The sequence below is a fragment of the Vulpes vulpes genome, chromosome 10 (assembly GCF_048418805.1).
Source record: "Vulpes vulpes isolate BD-2025 chromosome 10, VulVul3, whole genome shotgun sequence".
NCBI classification, from domain to species: Eukaryota; Metazoa; Chordata; class Mammalia; order Carnivora; family Canidae; genus Vulpes; species Vulpes vulpes.
The window spans coordinates 6,000,866-6,020,939 of NC_132789.1; the positions used below are offsets into that span (position 1 = coordinate 6,000,866).

Sequence of the window (20,074 nt, forward strand, 5' to 3'; positions counted from 1 at the left end):
GAAGAAAGAAAGAAAGAAAGAAAGAAAGAAAGAAAGAAAGAAAGAAAGAGAGAAAGAAACTGATGCCCAGAGAAGTTAAGTAACTTGCCAAAAGTCACATAGCAAATCTGTGTGGGGTCCAGATTTGAACCCAGGCAGTCTGGCTCCAGAGTCCTCATGCTGAAGCCCTATACTATATCACCTCCCAGCTTATTATATTAGTCTTTGTATATTACTATCTTCTTTTTAGTTTCTAAAAAAAATGTTTTTGGACTACAGAAAAATAAATAGCAACAAATAACAGTGGAATCTTCGTGTGATTTCAGACTAAGTGGATTTCATGACATTTAAGTTTCTGATAAAAGCCCAGCAGCATTTCCCAGTGCCAAGCCAACTGCGCAGAGACGTGGAATGGAACAGATCACGTGACACAGTGACAGCATCTGCAGCTGCTCCCTTGGGTGGGGGTGGGGGCGGGACAGGAGGCACCTACCTTGATCATGTGTTCCTGGACGCACAGTGGGTCGCTATTCCCCAGGATGCTGAGCAGCTCATCGTCAGAAATGAAGAAGAACCTCGGGAAAGCGTTTCTCTTGGAATCTAAGTAGTCGTTCAAGCTCTTCTGGCATTTCTCGAGGCCCTCACTGATGTGCTGCAAGTCGGCCAGGCGGTTCGGGGCCTCGCAGCATCTCTTGATCACGGGGTCCTTTAAGGTCTCGCCCATGATCTGGAGGAGGGTGAGAGGGGAGCTGTCAGGCCAGGCTGGGGAAGTGGGGGCGGGGTGGGCAACTGCTCTGGCCCCTGGGGTGAGCAGTGGCCAGAGCCCCCAGCACAACAGAAAACAACCAACAAGCCCCTGAACCACAGCTTTTGGAGGGCCAATGCGGCATAAAGGTCCCTAGCACCTGCAAGAGAACTTTAGATCATTTACTCATCTCTGGTGTTAATTTTTTCCATCCTCCCACTAGAAGGTCAGCTGTCTGAGGCAGGGATTTATAATCTCTCTTGCTCACTGGTGTGCCCTATGGGCCAACAACAGTGTCTGCACATAGAAGGCCCTCCGTCAACCTTCAGGGATGAATGAAGCCTGCAACACCACTTAGGGCCACCTGCATGTCCTGGAATATTCACTCCAGCCCTCTTTACAGGGGCACAAGGAGGCAGGTGATGGGAAGGGAAATACCCCAAACATCCAATAGGAAACTGGGTCAGTCTTTGGCTGAAAGTGATAATTTAGATGTTTATGTCAAATATAATATTTTTTTTATTTGCAAGGCACAAGCCCACAAGTTATTTATGAAAGCAAAGAATTCCTTTTCGAATAAGGTGTCTCCTTACAACAATCAACTAATGTAATGTCAAAGATGTATATGTCAGGGGCCCCTGGGTGGCTCAGTGGTTGAGTGTCTGCCTTTGGCTCAAGTTGTGATCCTGGGGTCCTGGGATAGAGTCCCACATCCGGCTCCCCACAGGGAGCCTGTCTCTCCCTCTGCCTATGTTTCTGCCTCTCTCTGTGTGTCTCTCATGAATAAATAACATCTTTTTAAAAAGATGTATATTTTTTAAATTATCATATTGGTAAGAATGATATTATTTTATGGAATATTTATTTATATGTTGACACAGGAATAAACACATTCTGGAAATATATATGTTAAACTGTCAAAACAGTTATCTTGGGTGTGGGATTATAGGTATTTTTTTGCTTTTTTTTTTATAGTTTCTAAATCCTTCTATAATAAATATCCACTGTGTGATTTTTTTCTTAAGTTTCAAAAAAAAAGCTTATGCAAATGAATAAGGAAATATTATCAACTCTAATGGATAAAGGAGACCCAAATGAGGGCAGGCAGCTCTGGGTTAAGACCTTCATCCCACTAATGGCTTAAGGGCAGCGATGACGGGCACAACCCTTTCCAAAAAGGACTTTAAAATGGGCAATATTTCTTCACAGGCAATTTACTTTCCAACAATCTCCCATAAGATATTCATCCTAAATGAAAAGACACAAGGCACAAGCCCATAAATTATTTATGAAAGCAAAGAACTCCTCTTCAAACAAGATGCCTCGTTATAACAATCAACTAAAGTAATGTCAAACCACTCACTGGAACATTATATAAAGGCATTAAAATCTTTTCTCAGTTTCATAATATCAAATACCTTTCTCATATTAAAAGAAAATTAGAAAAAATTATACACAATACTATTAACATTGTGTGTTTAAACCCATGTACACAGAAAAAAAAGACAAAAGAAATATATGGCATATTGAAGTGGTCACATCGAGGTGATGGAAGTCTAGAAGACACATTTTTTTCCCTACCTTTTTACATTTTCCAAGCTTTTAAGCAAGTATTTCTTTTATAATAAAAAATAAGTATAAAAAAGTTAAAGTGTCATATGCCAGTGGCTTGAAACCAAACAGAAATTTCTACTGAACAGATTAAAGTCATATGTAATGATTTTTAAAAGTTCAGGATTCGGGGTGTCTGGCTGGCTCAGTTAGAAGAGCATGTAACTCAATCTCAGAGTCATGAGTTCAAGCCCCGTGTTGGGTGTAGAGATTACTTAAAAAAAAAAAAAACTTAAAAAAATCCAGAAGCTACTTAACAGACAAAATATTACATGCAGAAACATAAGTAAAAGTATCTCAAATAACTGTGCTTTCGTGACTAAAATAGAAGCCAATCACTTGCCCTTTTAAATATCCTATCGATGTTGTCAAACTTCTTTGCCTCATCTGGAAGTTGTGACCTGATATCTCCACCAATAAAAATGCTTTCAAGATACATCCATTTCCTCTGAACCAACATCCATATCTGGAAATGCACAACATTAATGTTAGCACAGGTACCTCAAAGTACGTATAGTAAAATCCCACTCTAACAGGGGACGGAGTCACATTAACACAGGTCAAAAGTCTTCCCAGGCAAGATGGCAGAGTGAGTGCATACACTCCTTTCCAAATATATAAGAACAATAGAGAAATCATAGCTAAATATTTTGAGATACAAAGCAAAAGAAAACTCAAAAGCAAAATAAAACTCTCCACACTAGCCCAGGACAAGGAAGAAGCTTCTAGTTGTAAGCAGGGTTGGAGCCCTATAACCCAGAGGAACAAAGGACAAATCATAAAAAAAAAAAAAAAAAGCCCAGACAGGGGCACCTGGGTGGCTCAGTTGGTTAAGCGTCTGACTTTTGGTTTCGGCTCAGGTCACAGTCTCAGGGTCGTGAGACTGAGCCCCACATCAGGCTCTGTGCTCAGGAGGGAGTCTGCTTGAGGATTCTCTCTCTCCCTCTGCCTCTCTCATCCTCTCTAAAATAAATAAATCTTTTAAAAAATAAATAAAATAGGGCACCTGGGTGGCTCAATCTGTTAAGCATCTGCCTTCAGCTCAGGTCATGATCCCAGTGAGTCCAATATTAGACTCCCTGCTAAGTGAGGAGTCTGCTTCTCTCTCTCCATCTACCACTCTCCATTGCTTGTGTTCTCTCTCTCTCACACACACTCTCTCTCAAATAAATAAAATCTTTAAATAAATAAAATGATTAATTTTGTTATGTAAATTTCACATCCATTTTTTTAATTTTAATGAAGAAAAGAGAAGAAAAAAGAAAAATAATTAATAAAAATAAAAATATTTTTAAGTAATGGAGAAAAATTTAAACAGCGAAGAAAAATCAAATAAAAAATAATGAAGGAAAATCAAAGATAAAATAAAAAGCAAAACCTAATTTAAAGTAATAGACAAAAAATAGCAAGCAAAGGAAGCCCATGCTTGAGAGCGGTGAGGGCCTGGACCACATCCCTAGCAGTGAACCAGTGTTGGTATCATCCCACCCAAAACTCAAGTTGTGGCCTAGAACAACCCCTGTGGTCTGGGGAGGGAAAAGAGGCAGCCACACAAAAACGGTGAGATGAGCCTGGGTTGCCCAAAGAAGTCTGGACTAGTATTTCCCACAAGAAGAGGGCACCTGGGTGGCTTAGTGGTTGAGCATCTGCCTTTAATTCAGGTCCTGATCTCAGGGTCTTGGGATCAAGTCCTGTATTGGCCTCCACATTGAGCCTACTTCTCCTTCTGCCTATGTTTCTGCCTCTCTCTGTGTATCTCTCATAAATAAATAAAATCTTTTTTAAAAAGAAGAAGAAGAAAGCCCCAAGCCACCTAATATAAGACCTGGTTTGGTGTTGTCCACTATGATAGGCCAACTTGGAAAAACTACAGAAACACATGATGAAGTGAAGCAAGCACAGGCAAAAAAAAATTTATGTAAGATTAATTTTAAAAATAAATAAATACATCAGAGAAAAACCCACTATCATGAAAGATAGTCACATACACATAGATTTTAAAAGAAAAGGAAAATTTTGGCCTGAGAAAAGAATAAATATGGAGAAATCTGAAAAAGCTTTAAATATGTTTAAATTTGTCAATGAGATAAAGGAGGTGAAAGTATCCTGGCAACAAGAACAGGATAGTATTAAACAAGAATAGGGACATACAAGAAAGAACCAATTAAGAATCATGGAAGTTAAAAATGCATTCATTGAAATTAAACCTCAGATTGACTCTTCTAATCATGCACATACAACCCCAAAATAAATCAAGCCAGAAAAAGTACGTTGGAGGATCACCAGGGACTGAGCACAAAATATTCTCCTATGAAAGTGCTATCCTGCTTTTCTCTCACCTCAATGACTTCCCCTATCAGAGAAAGCGTTTTTTCCCATTTGTGAACAGTTTGAAGAAAAGGCCCCACAAATCTGCTTCCCGAGATGCTTTGCAGGTTGACAGTGTTGTCATCAAGACACTGGATGATTTCGTCGACAGACCCCAAAATGTAGCCTCGCTCCTGTGTGCCTTTGAAATACTTGACCACAACAAACTTCATACTTTCCCACGTGTCCAGGATTTCCTTCACAGCCTGGTCAGGAATATAAAAAAGAGAAGTTTGGGCACAGACATTGGAAAAACAAAATTCCAACCCAATAGCAACTCCCTGAGCTTGCCTTTGGTCAGTTGCTCAACCCAGAGTCAGGGTCAGTTTTCCGGTAAGTAGAAACTCTGTCATGGTGACCCCAGCATCACTTACCAAGCACTTGCTGTGTGCCAGGTAAGCACATTGCATTTGGATTGCCTTCTGTCAAAGCAGCTTAGTGAAATAAGGATTATTACCCACATTTTATAGAGATGGGTGCTGGGTGCTCAGAGAGCTTGGTCAGGTCACTCAGCACCAGAACCAAGGTCTAAATTTCCTAGTCCACCTCCCTGCTCCCTGTGCGATCCTACCCCTATGTTTACCATTAAGCAAAGAAAATCAGATCACAAAGTAATATGCCTATTAATGATTTTCAAAAAACAGCTGTATCAATATTTATGTGTATGTGATCCATATATGTGTATATTGCATACATATGTATATGTGGTATATGCATTTATATACATGTATATATATACATGTATGTGTGTTTATACATGTTTGTGTATGACTATGTATAGTTTGTGTAGGTGTGTAGAGGTATACGTAAGCATGTGTCTACACACTTTTAAGTATTCAAGGAGATACACTGAAATGTTACGAATAATTATCTTCAGGTGGTAGAATTATAAGTGATTTCTCAGTTTTCTACCATGAACATCCATTGATACATTTAATAAATACATTGGAAGTGAGAAACCATAATTTAGAATAAAAAATTTAACCAAGCAGAAATCCTATTTCTAGAGCAAACAATTCTTTATTACTTGAATACAATGAGTACCAAAACAAACATTTTGTCTTTGCCCAAAAAAAAAAATAATTCTCTAGGGGACCTGGGTGGCCTAGTTGAGTAAGCACCTGCCTTCAGCTCAGGTCATGAGCTCAGGGTCCTGGAAATGAGCCCCAAGTCTGGCTCCCTGCTCAATGGAGAGTCTGCTTCTCCCTCTCTCTCTGCCCCTCCCTCAGCTCATTCTCTCTCTCTTTCTCAAATAAATCTTTAAAAATAATAATAATTCTCTGAAACAAATACGACACTGTGTATTAACTGTACTGAAATTTAAATGAAATAAAAATAATTCTCTTTTTTTCTAAACTGTTTTTATTTATTTCTATTTTTTTTTAAGATTTATTTATTTATTCATAGAGAGCGAGAGAGAGAGGCAGAGACATGGGCAGAGGGAGAAGCAGGCTCCATGCAGGAAGCCCGATGTGGGACTCGGTCCCGGGTCTCCAGGATCACATCCCGGGCTGCAGGCGGCACCAAACCACTGCACCACCAGGGCTGCCCCTAAACTGTTTTTATATCTAAAAAGAGTCTTACTTTCTCAATGGCAATCTCTTTGACAGCAGCCATTACAATCTCATTGAGAACATCCGTGTGTTTGTGAAGTTCCATAGCAAACATGTTTTCCAAGGTGAACGTCTCTGTCATCTCAAAAAATACACCTGTTTTTTCCATAAGCTCTTTCCAATGCCTGAAAGTGGATCCAAAATAAAGACTTCATGCTTCCTGGATTTAGTGATGAATTTAATTATTCCTGCTTAAATCACAAGGCAAATCCCATTATAAATGAGGACATCATTGGAATTACAGTTCCAAAGTTTTCCAAAATCCCATTGGTTTCCAGAACCAAACCCAGGAAACAACATCTAGCAAGATATGCTCTTAGATGGCTAGTCTTCACGGCCACCCAAGAGAATATGAAGCTTTTAACTTTTTGGAACCTACTTCTGTCCCATAGACCAGTGATCTCGACCTCTGTCACTTCACTCAGCCTGTTGGAGACCCTGGTGTAAGTTGTGAGCTGTCGTGTGTTCAGTAAATATTTATTGTGCTCCTAGCTCTGCGCTATGATTTGTATATTGGATTAGTTTGCATATTGGGTTAGGTAAAATATATTACTAAATATATATTATACTAAATATATATATTACTAAATATAAATAAAATATATTACTAAAATTATTTTTACCTGTTTTACTTTTTCAAAACAGCTAATGGAAACATTTTAAATTACATATCTGGGTCATGTACTTCTGTTGGATGGTACTGACCCAGATCCCCTGCTATAATATTTTAAACATTAGAATGAAGCAACCACAAATGCCCATTTACATCTGGCAGGATTTGTTTAAAAAAAAACAAAACAGGAGAATCCTTGTGGTTGATCATTGTATAGAAACTTCACACAGAGGGCTCAGTGGTTGAGCATCCGCCTTTGGCTCAGGTCATGATCCTGGGGTCCTGGGATCGAGTCCCACATCAGGTTCCCCACAGGGAGCCTGCTTCTCCTTCTGCCTGTGTCTCTGCCTCTCTCTCTCTCTCTCTCAATCTCTCTCTCTGTCTCTCATGAATAAATAAATAAAATCTAAAAAGAAACAAACAAGCTTCACACGGAAACAATTTCATAGAAATGTGACCTTTGGATTTTGTCATCAGATCTAAGCAAAGACATGTTTTAGACTAAAACTCCTCCCCCTTACACAACAGGTAACAGGATGAAACAAACCTGTCTCTTAGTGCTTCATGCTTTAAGTCAAGAAGTAGAGGAATCGAGTCTTTGAATGCCTTCATTTTTGCTTCTAAATGGTAGGCCACTGAAAGGTTTCGGACCTGCCGGGGTAGCTTTCTAAGAGACTTGAGAAAACCTTCAATTCCTTCCTGGAGGAACTGAACATTCAGGTTGATCCAAAGGGTCTGAGACCATTCTTCTTTTGCAACCTGGAAATGGATGAGAAATAGTCCCATCAATAAGACCCTCTGACCAGGGGAGCCAGTGCTTAATCCCTGGTCATGCTCCCTTCTTTGCAAATATTATCACCCATCTACCTACAAAAACCTCAAATTCACAAAAGGAAGTATGGATTACTGGTTCCAAAACTACAAACAAAAGAATTCCAACTTTTTCAAGGCCCTGACAAAATAAGGCTGTCTCCTGAGGAGGTGCAGAATCCAAAATTATGTCTTCCTTTCCACAGATGAAAAGCGAGAAGTATAGAATCAGTTAACAGCCTTCTCTCTTAAATCACAGAGCCACTTCGTACTTAAGGCATATACTTCATTCAGGTTCCGTCTTAATGTGCTTCTCTTTCCCAACAAAAGCAGCTAAGATTACAAAATACTTACAGTTTGGATAATCCTGCCCAATTATCATACAGAAAAGGCTTTTTGTGCTGTAGCTTCCTGAGATTTAACATAAAAAGTACAATCTTGCATAAAATTTACCATCTTGGATACTTTGCATTTATTTGCAACCTGTGACATCTGGGCTCAATGGGGTTGCTTCCAGTCACAAAACATATTTAACAGAATATTATGTTGATTGATGAAATATACATATGGTAATTTTGACTCAGATGAAAATGACTTTAAGATGTATTTACAACTTTTCATTTGTCTTCTAAAAAGATATTAAAAGCTCAAATAACTTTTTAGATTATGTTGAAATGACATCCATGATTCACTACTGTATTTTTTTGTAAAAATTTAATGAGATGAATCAGAAAGAAACTAAAAGTATTTCTTGGGAGTTCCAACACCTAAACGTGCAGCCTGTCTGTGATTAAAGGGCCTTTCCTCCCTCCACCCTGTTCCCCGCCCCTCTCTCACTGATTAGTTTATAAAACCATAACTGTGGTTAAATCCACTCCTTGACATTCATCAGTGCTCAACACCTACACCTGGGCAGCCAACCACGATGGCTGAGGACACTCATCCTCATTCACAGGCCTCAGTCTAAATCCAGGGCCCTAAGGCTGCTTTCCCTTGGGGCCCAGCTGCTGTGACATTCTTTCCCACACCACCACCTCACCCCTGCTCCACCATCCTCAACCAGCCAACCTCCCTGCTCATCATCCTCTCCACTGACGACCTTGCTGTGCACCTCCCTAAGCAATCAGAATAGAACGTTCAACATCTCCCACTAGAAGCATCTCTACGCATATGCTCTGCCTTCCCCATATGATCCTATTGCCTCCTACCCGGGCCATATGCTGACCCCATTCTTTCCCTATTGCTCAGGGACATCAGACATCCCTCAAGCAAGCCTCCCCTCTGTCTCCGATCACAGAGTGTTTCCTCCTTACTGGATCATTCCCATGACTATACAAACTCCTGCTGTAATTTCTCCCATCCTGACCCCACATCCCTTCCACCCACCACTCCTCATCTCTCTGCTTCCCTTTGCAACAAAACACATTTGGAAAGCTGTCTAGATTTGGCGTTTCTGATTCCTCTCTTCCCATTCTCTTTGTCTATTTTAATCTTTATTGAGAATTAACTGGCATATACAACTGGATATATTTAAAGTGCCAAATTTGCTAGGTACTGGCATGTGTGCACACCCACAAGACTATCGCCACAGTTGAGATTGTGAAGTCATTCATAGCTCTCAAAAGTCTCCTCCTGACTGTTACACCCCCTCCCACCCTTAGACAAATACTGCCCTGCTTTCCACCATGATAAATTCATTGGCATGTTCTAGAACTTTATGCAAATGGAATCATACAGGATGTACTCTTTGGTATCTCAACAAGATGATCTTGAGACCCATCCATGTTGCTGCCCTAGTACATCAATAGTTTGACCCTTTCTACTACTTTCTAGCACTCCATGGGACTAGATGTAACACAGTTTCCTTATTTGTTCACTTGGTGGATATTTGGGTTGTTTCTAGTTTGGGCTATTACAAATAAAATATCTGTGAACATTCAAGTAAAAGTCTTTGGAGGGATCTATGCTTTCTTTTCTTTTGGGGCAAATACCTTGGACTCACTCTAATTAGGCTTCCACAGCTACCACTGCATCAAAATGTTTCTTTCCAAGGTCACAGTGGCCTCCATGATGTGAAATTCGGTGGTTATTCCACACTTCCTCTCTTACTTGATCTGATGCATTTGGTGTGGTTGGATCACACGCCCTCAGAAAGGCTTTTTCCACTTGGCTTCCAAGACATCTTCCTACCACCTAGGCCACTCCTTGTTCTCTTTTCTTCTTGGGGGGCATCGTCTTGGGGTATTTGATGTTGGAGGGCTCCAGGCTCAGCCCTTTGTTCTCCTCCTCCATGTACCCCAGCCCCAGGTGTACTGGACTGAAGAGTGCCCCTTCTCATGAACTCATATCCCCCTGGAACCTCAGAATGTGACCTTATATGGACATAAGGTCTTTGCAGATGTAATTAATCATGATGAGGCTGTGCTGGAGTAGGGGGGCCCTAAATCCAATGACTGCACCAGGAAAAAAAACTTGCTCCTGGTTCAAGGCCTTGCTCAAATGCCCCTCCCTAGGCCACATCCTTTCTCCTCTGGGCCCCATGGTGCTCTAGCTACTGTATTCCTATTACAAATCAGAGCAGGATGGTGATTTGTTTGTGGCTCAGTGTAATCATCAATTTTATGTGTCAACCTGACTGAGCCACATATGCCCAGATATTTGGCTAAACGTGATTCTGGACAATGCTTCCCAGGGTGTTTCTGGGTGAGATTAACATTTGAATCAGTAGCCTAAGCAAAGCAGATTTCCCTCCCCACTGTGGGTGGGAAGAACTAGAGAGAAGAAATCTGAGTTAGACAGAACTGTCTCTCTGCCAGACTATCTTCAAGCCGGGACAGCAGTCTTCTCCTGCCTTCTAGCTCGGGCCTGAATGTGCACTCCACCATCAGCTCTCCAGGGTCTCCAGCTTGCCAACCCCAGATCTTGGGTCTTCTGGTCTCCATAACTATATGAGTCAATTCCTTATAATAAATCTTTTTGGTGGGGCACCTGGCTGGCTCAGTCAGTAGAGCATGCAACTCTTGATTTGGGGGTCCTGAGTTCAAGCCCCATGTTGGGGAGAGAGATTACTTTAGGGAGAGAAAAGTCTATTTGGTGCCTATTGGTTCTGTTTCTCAGGAGAACCAGACTACAACAGTCAATCTCTCCTGGGGCCTCAAGAGGGCAGGAATGGAATGGGCAGATGCAACTCCTTTCCAGACCCTATTCTCCAAGCAGCATGGTGCTGGGCTGTACCGAACAGAGTGAATGGATGAGTAATAAAGAAATGAATGGTGTGAATTTGCATGGGGAACATACTCTCAAGAGAGGCATCCAAATGCCATGATATCTGCTACTTCTAATTTCCACTTCCAGCTAAATGGTTTACCCCACTCCCTAACCAAGCCTCAACCACCAAGGAGAGTTTTCTTTTTTATTATTGTGGTAAAATACACACACATTTGCCATTTTAACCAGTTTTACATGTACGATTCAGTGTTATCAAGTATATTTACTATGTTGTACAATCATCACCACCATCTAGTTCCAAAACTTTCTCGTCACCCCAAATGGAAACCATAGATCCATTGGCAATTGCTCCCCATTACTTCTTCCCAAGAGCCACCGTGAGATGGGGCACCCAGGTGGCTCAGTCTATTAAGTGTCTGCCTCCAGACAGACACTTGTGAAAATTGTGAAAATGTCAGGTCATGATCCCGGGGTCCTGAGTTTGAGCCCCACATTAGACTCTCTGCTCAGTAGGGAGCCTTCTTCTCCCTCTGCCTCTGCCTGCTCCCCACTCTGCTTGTGCTCTCACTCTCTTTCTCTCTGTCAAATAAATAAATACAATCTTAAAAAAAAAAAAAAAAGAACCAAAGAGAGAGCTTCTGTGAAAATTTCCCCAGGCCTATTATTATGGCAGCCTCACAATCCACTGGGCCTAGGTCTCACACTGCCCCCAGTGAGTGGAGTCTGTGGCTGGACACTTACCTTTAGTCCTTCATAGAGCTCATAAATGGTCCTCAGTTCGTTCATTTCCTTCTGCACTTTGAGCAGCTCTGGGTACATTGTAATTGGAAGATCAAAAAGTTTCTCAGCATTAGCCAATTCCTGACGGTTCTTCTCGTGTTTCGTGAGCTCCTTTTCAAAAGTGGCTAAAAGTTCTACTCCTGGGGAACAAGTACATAAATAGATCAATGAGTGCATAAAAATACAAGGTACACAAAATGGAGTAAGAAATTACAGGCAATGCACATAAACTATCTTTTTATCCACAGAAATCGCCTGGGAAGTCACATTTGGAATTACCACAACTTCATCTCTCCATCACTCCAACAGAAACCAGAGGGCCAGGTACATAAACAAAATTCTCAAGTTAGAAAATTCTGTCTCAACAAAAAGAAATAAAAGGCATTCAAATTGGCAAAGAAGAAGTCAAACTCTCCCTCTTTGCAGGTGACATGATACTGTACATAGAAAACCCAAAAGACTCCACCCCAAAATTGTTAGAACTCACAGCAATTCAGCAATGTGGTAGGATACAAAATTAATCCACAGAAATCAGTTACATTTCTATACACTAACAACGAAGCTTCAGAGAGATAAATTAAGGAATCAATCCCATTTGCAGTTGCACCCAAAACCATAAAATATCTAGGAATAAACCTAACCAAAGAAGTAAAGGATCTATACTCTAAAAACTACAGAACACTTATGAAAGCAATTGAGGAAGACACAAAGAGAAGGGAAAACATTCCATGCTCATGGATTGCAAGAATAAATATTGTGAAAATGTCTATGCCACCCAGAGCAATATACACATTCAATGCAATCCCTACCAAAATATCATGGACTTTCTTCACAGAGATGGAACAAATAATCCTAAGATCTGTATGGAACCAGAAAAGACCCCGAATAGCCAGAGGAATGTTGAAAGAGAAAATCAAAGCTGGAGGCATCACAATGATGACAAGCTATACTACAAAGCTGTGATTATCGGGATCCCTGGGTGGCGCAGCGGTTTGGCGCCTGCCTTTGGCCCAGGGCGCGATCCTGGAGACCCGGGATCGAGTCCCACGTCGGGCTCCCGGTGCATGGAGCCTGCTTCTCCCTCTGCCTGTGTCTCTGCCTTTCTCTCTCTCTCTCTCTCTCTCTCTCTCTCTCTGTGACTATCATAAATAAATAAAAATTAAAAAAAAATTAAAAAAAAATAAAATTAAAAAAAAAAGCTGTGATTATCTAGACAGTATGGTACTGGCACAAAAATAGACAGATAGATCAATGGAACAGAATAGAGAACCCAGAAATGGGCCCTCAACTTATGGTCAACTCCTCTTCCACAAAGCAGGAAATACCCAAAGGAAAAAAAGACAGTTTCTTCAACAAATGGTGTTGGGAAACCTTGACAGCCACATGCAGAAGAATGAAACTGGACCATCCTCTTACACCATACACAAAGATAAACTCAAAATGGTTGGAAGATCTAAACATGAGACAAGAATTCATCAAAATCCTAGAGGAGAACAACAGCAACCTTTTTTAACTTGGCCACAGCAACTTCTTACAAAACATGTCTAAAAAGGCAAGGGAACAAAAGCGATAGTGAACTATTGTGACTTCATAGAGATAAAAAGCTTCTGCACAGCAAAGGAAACAGTCAACCAAACCAGAAGGCAGCCTACAGAATGGGAGAAGATATTTGCAAATGACATGGCATATAAAGGGCTAGTATCCAATATCTATAAAGAACTTAACAAACTCAACACCCCAAACCAAATAACCCAGTCAAGAAATGAGCAGAAGACATGAACAGATATTTCTCCAAAGAAGACATACATAGAGCCAATAAGCACATGGAAAAATGCTCCATATCACTTGTCATCAGGGAAATACAAATCAAAACCACAGTGAGATACCACTTTACACCAGTGAGAATGGCTAAAATTAATAAGACAGGACAACAACAATATCGGTGAGGATGTGGAGAAAGGGGAACCCTCTTGCACTGTTGGTGGGAATGAAACCTGATACAGTCACCCTGGAAACCAGTGTGGAGGTTCCTCAAGAAGTTAAAAATAGAGCTACTCTACAACCCAGCAATTGTACCACTGGGTATTTACCCCAAAGATACAGATGTAGTGAAACAATGGGACACCTGCACCCCAATGTTCATAACAGCTATGTCCACGATAGCCAAACTGTGGAAGGGGCCACGATGTCCTTCGACAGATGAATGGATAAAGAAGATGTGGTATATATATATATATATATATATATATATATATATATATATATATGAATATAACTCAGCTATCAGAAAGGATGAATATCTACCATTTACGTAGACATGGATGGAATTGGAGGGTGTTATACTGAGTGAAATAAGTCATTCAGAGAAAGACAATTTTCATATCGTTTCACTCATATGTGGAATATAAGAAATAATGAAAGGGACCATAAGGGAAGGTGGGAAACTGAGTAGGAAAGACACCTAACTCTGGGAAATAAACAAAGGGTTGCAGAAGGGAAGGTGGGGGGCAGGGGGGACAGGGTAACTGGGTGACGGGTATTAAGGAAGGCACATGATGAAAATGAGAACTGGGTGTTAAATTGAATTTAAATTAAAAAGAAAAAGAAAATTCTGTCTCTTTCACATTATCCCTCTAAGTGGGCTCAATCTGGGCTGCACATTAGAATCCCATAGGAGCTTTAAAAATCTTGGGATCAGACTTTTCAGATCTGGGATCCTCAGGTGAACCCAGTGTGCAGGCAAGGTTAGACCACTGCTCTATTCCATCATCCCATAAAATTCTTAAGCAAAACATACTCAAGTATCTCAATAAGTCCAATGGGAATAGTCTTACCTTTATCAAGATCATCACCAACAGAACCAGGGCCTTCACGATAAAAACGCTTTGCAAAATCCTCTATCTGCTGTCTGTAGTTTGATATTTCACCTCGAGTAATCTGAGAAGGGCAGGGTTGCATTCACTTATCCCAATAGATATTTGTCAATATCTTTACTCAGAAAGTACAAAATTTAAAAGGTACCTCTGTGAAAGTTCTCTTTATGCCCCCAAGAGCATGCTCCACATTCACTGATTCATTAAACAGATTTGACCACATGCTTTCAATCTTGTCAACCAGTTCTTTCTCTGCATCAGAAGGCTAATTAAAAAAAAAAAAAAGAACAAACAATAAATAATCTGTAATTTGAAACTGAAATTCTGGTCAAAACTACTTCTCAGGGATTTCTGCTTCTGAAAATAGCAGGCTAGGTCATTTGAACCCACAAAAAATAACTGCTTGAATTAGAAAAAAAATTATATATTTATAATGAAAAGAAAATCAGGATAAACGAACTAGGGGTGGTGGAAGGGGAGGAGGGCGGGTGTTGGAGGGGAATGGGTGACGGGCACTGAGGTGGACACTTGACGGGATGAGCACTGGGTGTTTTTCTGTATGTTGGTAAATTGAACACCAATAAAAATTAATTTAAAAAAAATCAGGATAAAATCATTTTTAAAAATAAGTAGATAGGGGTGACTGGGTGGCTCAGATAGTTAAGCTTCTGCCTTTGTCCTGATTGGGATTCAGCCTGCTGGGCTCCCTGCTCAGCAGGGAGTCTGCTTCTCCCTCACACTTGCACACACGCTGTCTCCCTCTCAAATAAATAAATAAATTATTTTTAAAAAATAAGTAAATAATATAGAGAGATAACCTAGAGAGATAAGCCCTTCATAAACTAAAACTCAGCTTCATATACACTTAATCTCTAATTAAAATAAGGTTATCTTAGCTTGCTGATACATCCAGCTGTGCTGTCAGAAGCAACAACAAATCTCCTCTGATGTAATATAACAACTGGAGCCTCCTATCCTCTCTACAAATTTGTTATGTGTGGTATCCAGAACTCAATCAGAAATAAGAGGTGGGTAAGGATCAAAATGACTTGAAGGAAACCAAGAGACACACAGACACTATAAGCAGACCATAAGGGAGTTTTAAGACATAGAATTTTAAATAATTTTACTTAATAAAGGAAACTAAAGACAACATTGAAAACTTTTATTTTAATCATAAATATAGAAATTTTGCATACTGTGCATTTTTCTGAGGAGAGTATCTCTAACTTTTTGGGCTACTGCTCAATGAAGGTATCCAAAGCAGTCAAGCAACATAAATGCGGAAACACAAGTTTTATGCAAATGCAGACTTACAATAGCTATTTGCTTCTTTCTTCTAGTCTGTTTTTCCAGCTGATTCTGAGTGTATGTGATGCACAGTATGCAAAATTTTGCATGCAGTTTCATGGAGATCCCAGACCCCCTAAAATTCTTCCATGGACCTCTAAAGGTCCTTGAAATCACCCTGAATGACCCCAAATAAAGACAATTGAACTATTTATCTTCTACTCATTTCTTTTATCACACTATCTCTCTCCCTCTCTCTCTGCCTCTCCCTCCCTCACTTATTATTTTTGCAAAAGCCTGTTTATTAAAGGGAGTTAACATCAAGTGAAAATAAGAGAATTGACATGGTGTGCCGTTACAGATCAAGCTACAAAAAATACTACTTGAGTCATGCCAGATCAAGAAATAATCTGTTTTCATTAACCTAAATAACTGTGGGATTGCTTTACACTTAAGTCTTATTACTTAAGTTCATATTTGAGAAGTATTTCTGAAAAGGGTCTTAGAATTCAACCCAACTATAAAATGCTTAAGAAAATCATTCACTCACAAAGACATTATACATTGCCATGGTGCGGTATCGCTCCTGGACATCCCTGTACCTCAGTTCCATGACCAGAGATTTACTTCTAATTTCTGCAATGGTTGCAAGGACAAACTTGAGATCTTCAAGGGTACTGGGGCTCTTCTTCAGGTTTTTGGCCAGAGTCTACAAAAGAGAGGTCAAGGAACACTAAGTAAACCTAGAAAAAACAATCCCAAATAAAGACCTAACTTTTGTGAGAAGCAGTTTCATTAAATCCGGTGATCTGCTACCTTCATCTCTTCATTGAGATTAAGGAGCTCCTCCTTTGCTGACTCATTTAGAAGCTTTCCAAGCGAGGTCACCCAGGACTTCGCAATTTCTTGCACTGTGTTTGCCAGCGGCCCTAGCTGGAGCCTGATGCAGTGCTCATCCTTAATTAAAGGGTGCCGCAGGACTTCATAGGCTATCTTGGAATAGAACTGCAACTTTTCATCATACGCTACACAAGGAGGTCTCTTGGAGGCGAACTTCTCCATCACAATGGCTTTGTCCAATTTCCACAGATGTCGATACCCCTTCCATTTTTGGAGGTACTTCATAAGACTGATCAGAATCCTGTGGACGTTTTGAGGGATCATAACAGCTTGTTCAATTATCTGAGGGTTCATGGAAATATCATTATAAAAGCTAATAATAACAAGTTCCTCTTCCTCCCCCTTCTGAGGAGGGCATTCTATGCAGCTGCCATTCATCCATCGAACAAAATGCTGGCAAAAGAAGAATCAGAGGAAAAAGACAGCACTTCAGTATTTATTTTGCTTCCTATATTCATATTCAGGAATAAGTCTTGCTAGTAATGGAAATCACTATTATTTCTCCCTTTTGCATTTTTACTGTGGTAAAAAAAATACATAACATAAAATTTACCATTTTAGTAATTTAAAATACTTACAATTCAGTTGTACATTCATGATGCTGTACAACCCTTATGGTGATCTTATTCTACAAGTTTTTCATTACCACTAAATTACCTATTAGTAGTTACTCCCCATTTCTCCCACTCCCCCACCCCTGGCAACCACTATTCTATTCTCTGCCTCTATGAGTTTGACTTTTTAAAATTTTTACTTAAATTTTAGTTAGTTAACATATAGTGCAATATTGATTTCCCTATGGAATGGGAGAAGATATTTGCAAAGAACATGTCTAACAAAGGGTTAGTATCCAAAATCCTCTTAAAATCCTACAGCCACCAGATAAATGCACTTCAGCTAGCTTAGAAGATGATGGTAAATCACGCACAGGAGAACCATGGTGCCCCAGCCAACAGCCAGCTGGTCATCAGACATGTGACCGAGCACAGCCAGGATCAGAAGAACCTCTCAGCAGAACCCAACCCATGAGCTAAATAGACAGCTATTGTTTCAAGCCTTTAGGACTTAAAGTAGCTTATTATGAAAGGGGGGGAAAAGCTAACTCTTAAAATAACAATAGAAGGTGCCTGGGTGGCTCAGTCTGTTAAGCATCTGCCTTCAGCTCAGGTCATAATCTTGGGGTCCTGGCATTGAGTCCCCTTATGGGGCTCCCTGTTCAGTGAGGAGCCTGCTTTTCCCTCTCTCTCTGCTGCTCCCCCTGCTTGTGCTCTCTCTCACTCATACTCTGTCAAAATAAATAAAATCTGTAAAAAATAAAATAACAATAGCCACCCACCTCCTGTAGCAGGGATGAATAAAACAACATAAGCTTCTATATTTACAGGTGGAGAAGACACAGAAAGTCAGGAAAATGAACTCCCCAGTGCCCCAGAACAAATCCATGAATTGGATACCCCCTGCCGCACAGTCAAGACTCCCTCTTCCTTTAACCAATTGTGGCTCATAGCAGCAAAGCCTGGGTGTGTCACACACAACTCCTTTCCGTATGTGAAATGGAAACCACATGAAGTACTGGGAGCATTCCTAGCACTGGCCCTTGTAGGCAAAGTTTGTTTGGAACCACGAACTGCCAAGCACCATGCCAAGCTCTCCATACACATTACAAAAGTTAATCCCATTAACAGCCCTAGAGGGCAGACTGCATCTGTAATAAATGAGGTTGCTAACATCCTGGTTAAAAACTTTTGCTTGGGCAGCCCAGGTGGCTCAGTGGTTGAGCACCTGCCTTCAGCCCAGGGTGTGATCTTGGAGACCCAGATTGAGTCCCACGTCGGGCTCCCTACATGGAGCCTGCTTCTCCCTCTGCCTGTCTCTCTGTCTCTCCGTCTCTCTGTCTCTGTCTGTGTGTGTGTGTGTGTGTCTTGTGAATAAATAAATAAGTAAAATCTTTTTAAAAAAGGAAAGAAACTTTTGCTTATTTTGCTTTCAGTTTTGAGATGGGAAACCCTGGAGCTCAAAGAGAGGGGTCATGAAGACACAGTGAGTCACCAAGGCATAAATGTTGATTTGCAGAGATTTTTGTTAAGCATTTTACAAAAGGATCGGCAAAAATTATTTTTATTTGAAAGAAAGCACTGATGAAAGTTAAGATAATGCAGGCTTCACTGAAAGCCTCAGATCCATCTGTTGGTGGAGACCAGGTTGGGGGGCGGGGAGGCGGGGCATTAAGCTTGCATAAAATGTCATAACTCACTTTCACAATGTTTCACAGAGCGTCTTTCCTATTGATTTACCCCTTGGAAATTGTTTCCCTGTTTAAAGATGCAGTGATATAACACCTATAACTTAAGAGAATTTTTAAAAACTGAGGTTTAATGAATAACTTCACTTGTAGATTCTAAAAATATAAGCAGCTGATCATTAATTTCCAAATACAGAGAATAAAATTCCTGATTTGTAATATCTATACTGAGTTTTATGCTTTATAAAATGCCTAAATCAAATGTCTGAAACACATCTAGACTTCCCAAGGAATCCAAGTAAAAAGGAAACATTAGTGTCTTGAGGGGATGTGATTCAGATGGCTCTCTTTTACCATTGTGGGTGAGACATAAACTATGGGTTATTTGCCCATAGACACTCATCTGAAAAGCATTTACATGGTTGAGAGCCAAGTATGTGCCAGATGCTGCTGGGGGTGCTAAGGACTCAAAAGTGGAGAGACACACACACAGTCCATGGTCCCACGCAACTTGCATTCTAGTGGCACCAGAAAGTCGTAGATAGATGAGCAAGTAAACACATAAGAAAAGGTCAAATAGTGGGGTGTCTGGGTGGCTCAGGCAGTTAAGTGTCTGCCTTCGGCCTAGGCCATGATCTCAGGGTCCTGCAGTCGAGCCCTTTGTGGGGCTCCTTGCTCAATGGGGGGTCTGCTTCTCATTCTCCATCTGTCCCTCCCCTTGATTGTGCTTTCTCTCTTTCTCAAATAAATAAATAGAATTTAAAAAAAGAAAGAAAGAAAAGGTCAGATAGTGATAAATGACAGGAAGAAGGAATTGGGTGACAGGATAGAGAACAATAAGGAGCCACTAAGTAAAAGTCTGGGGGCAGAAGTTTCCAGGCAGAGGGAACAGTTAACTGTAATCATGTCAAGGAGGATCTATCTAGTGCTACTGCTGGAGGTACATTAGGCTGGAGCATGACAGAGCATGACAGGTAGCAATGGAGATCAGAAAGGCAGGCAGGTGGGGTACCTGCGTGGCTC

The 20,074-nt window shown here is 40.5% G+C and overlaps 1 protein-coding gene across 1 annotated transcript in view; it reads right to left on the reverse strand.

Annotated features, from left to right (window-relative positions):
• The window catches only part of DNAH10 (dynein axonemal heavy chain 10), a 134,308-nt gene that overhangs the window by 74,359 nt on the left and 39,875 nt on the right, over positions 1–20,074 (reverse strand). Inside the window, exons 20-29 of the mRNA XM_026017081.2 lie at positions 16,726–17,202; positions 16,460–16,618; positions 14,768–14,884; positions 14,581–14,683; positions 11,708–11,886; positions 7,476–7,687; positions 6,287–6,440; positions 4,675–4,908; positions 2,679–2,801; positions 473–706 (exon numbers count right to left, since the gene is read on the reverse strand). Coding sequence (XP_025872866.2) covers positions 473–706; positions 2,679–2,801; positions 4,675–4,908; positions 6,287–6,440; positions 7,476–7,687; positions 11,708–11,886; positions 14,581–14,683; positions 14,768–14,884; positions 16,460–16,618; positions 16,726–17,202 — 1,992 coding nt within the window. The remainder of the gene's footprint in view (positions 1–472; positions 707–2,678; positions 2,802–4,674; positions 4,909–6,286; positions 6,441–7,475; positions 7,688–11,707; positions 11,887–14,580; positions 14,684–14,767; positions 14,885–16,459; positions 16,619–16,725; positions 17,203–20,074) is intronic.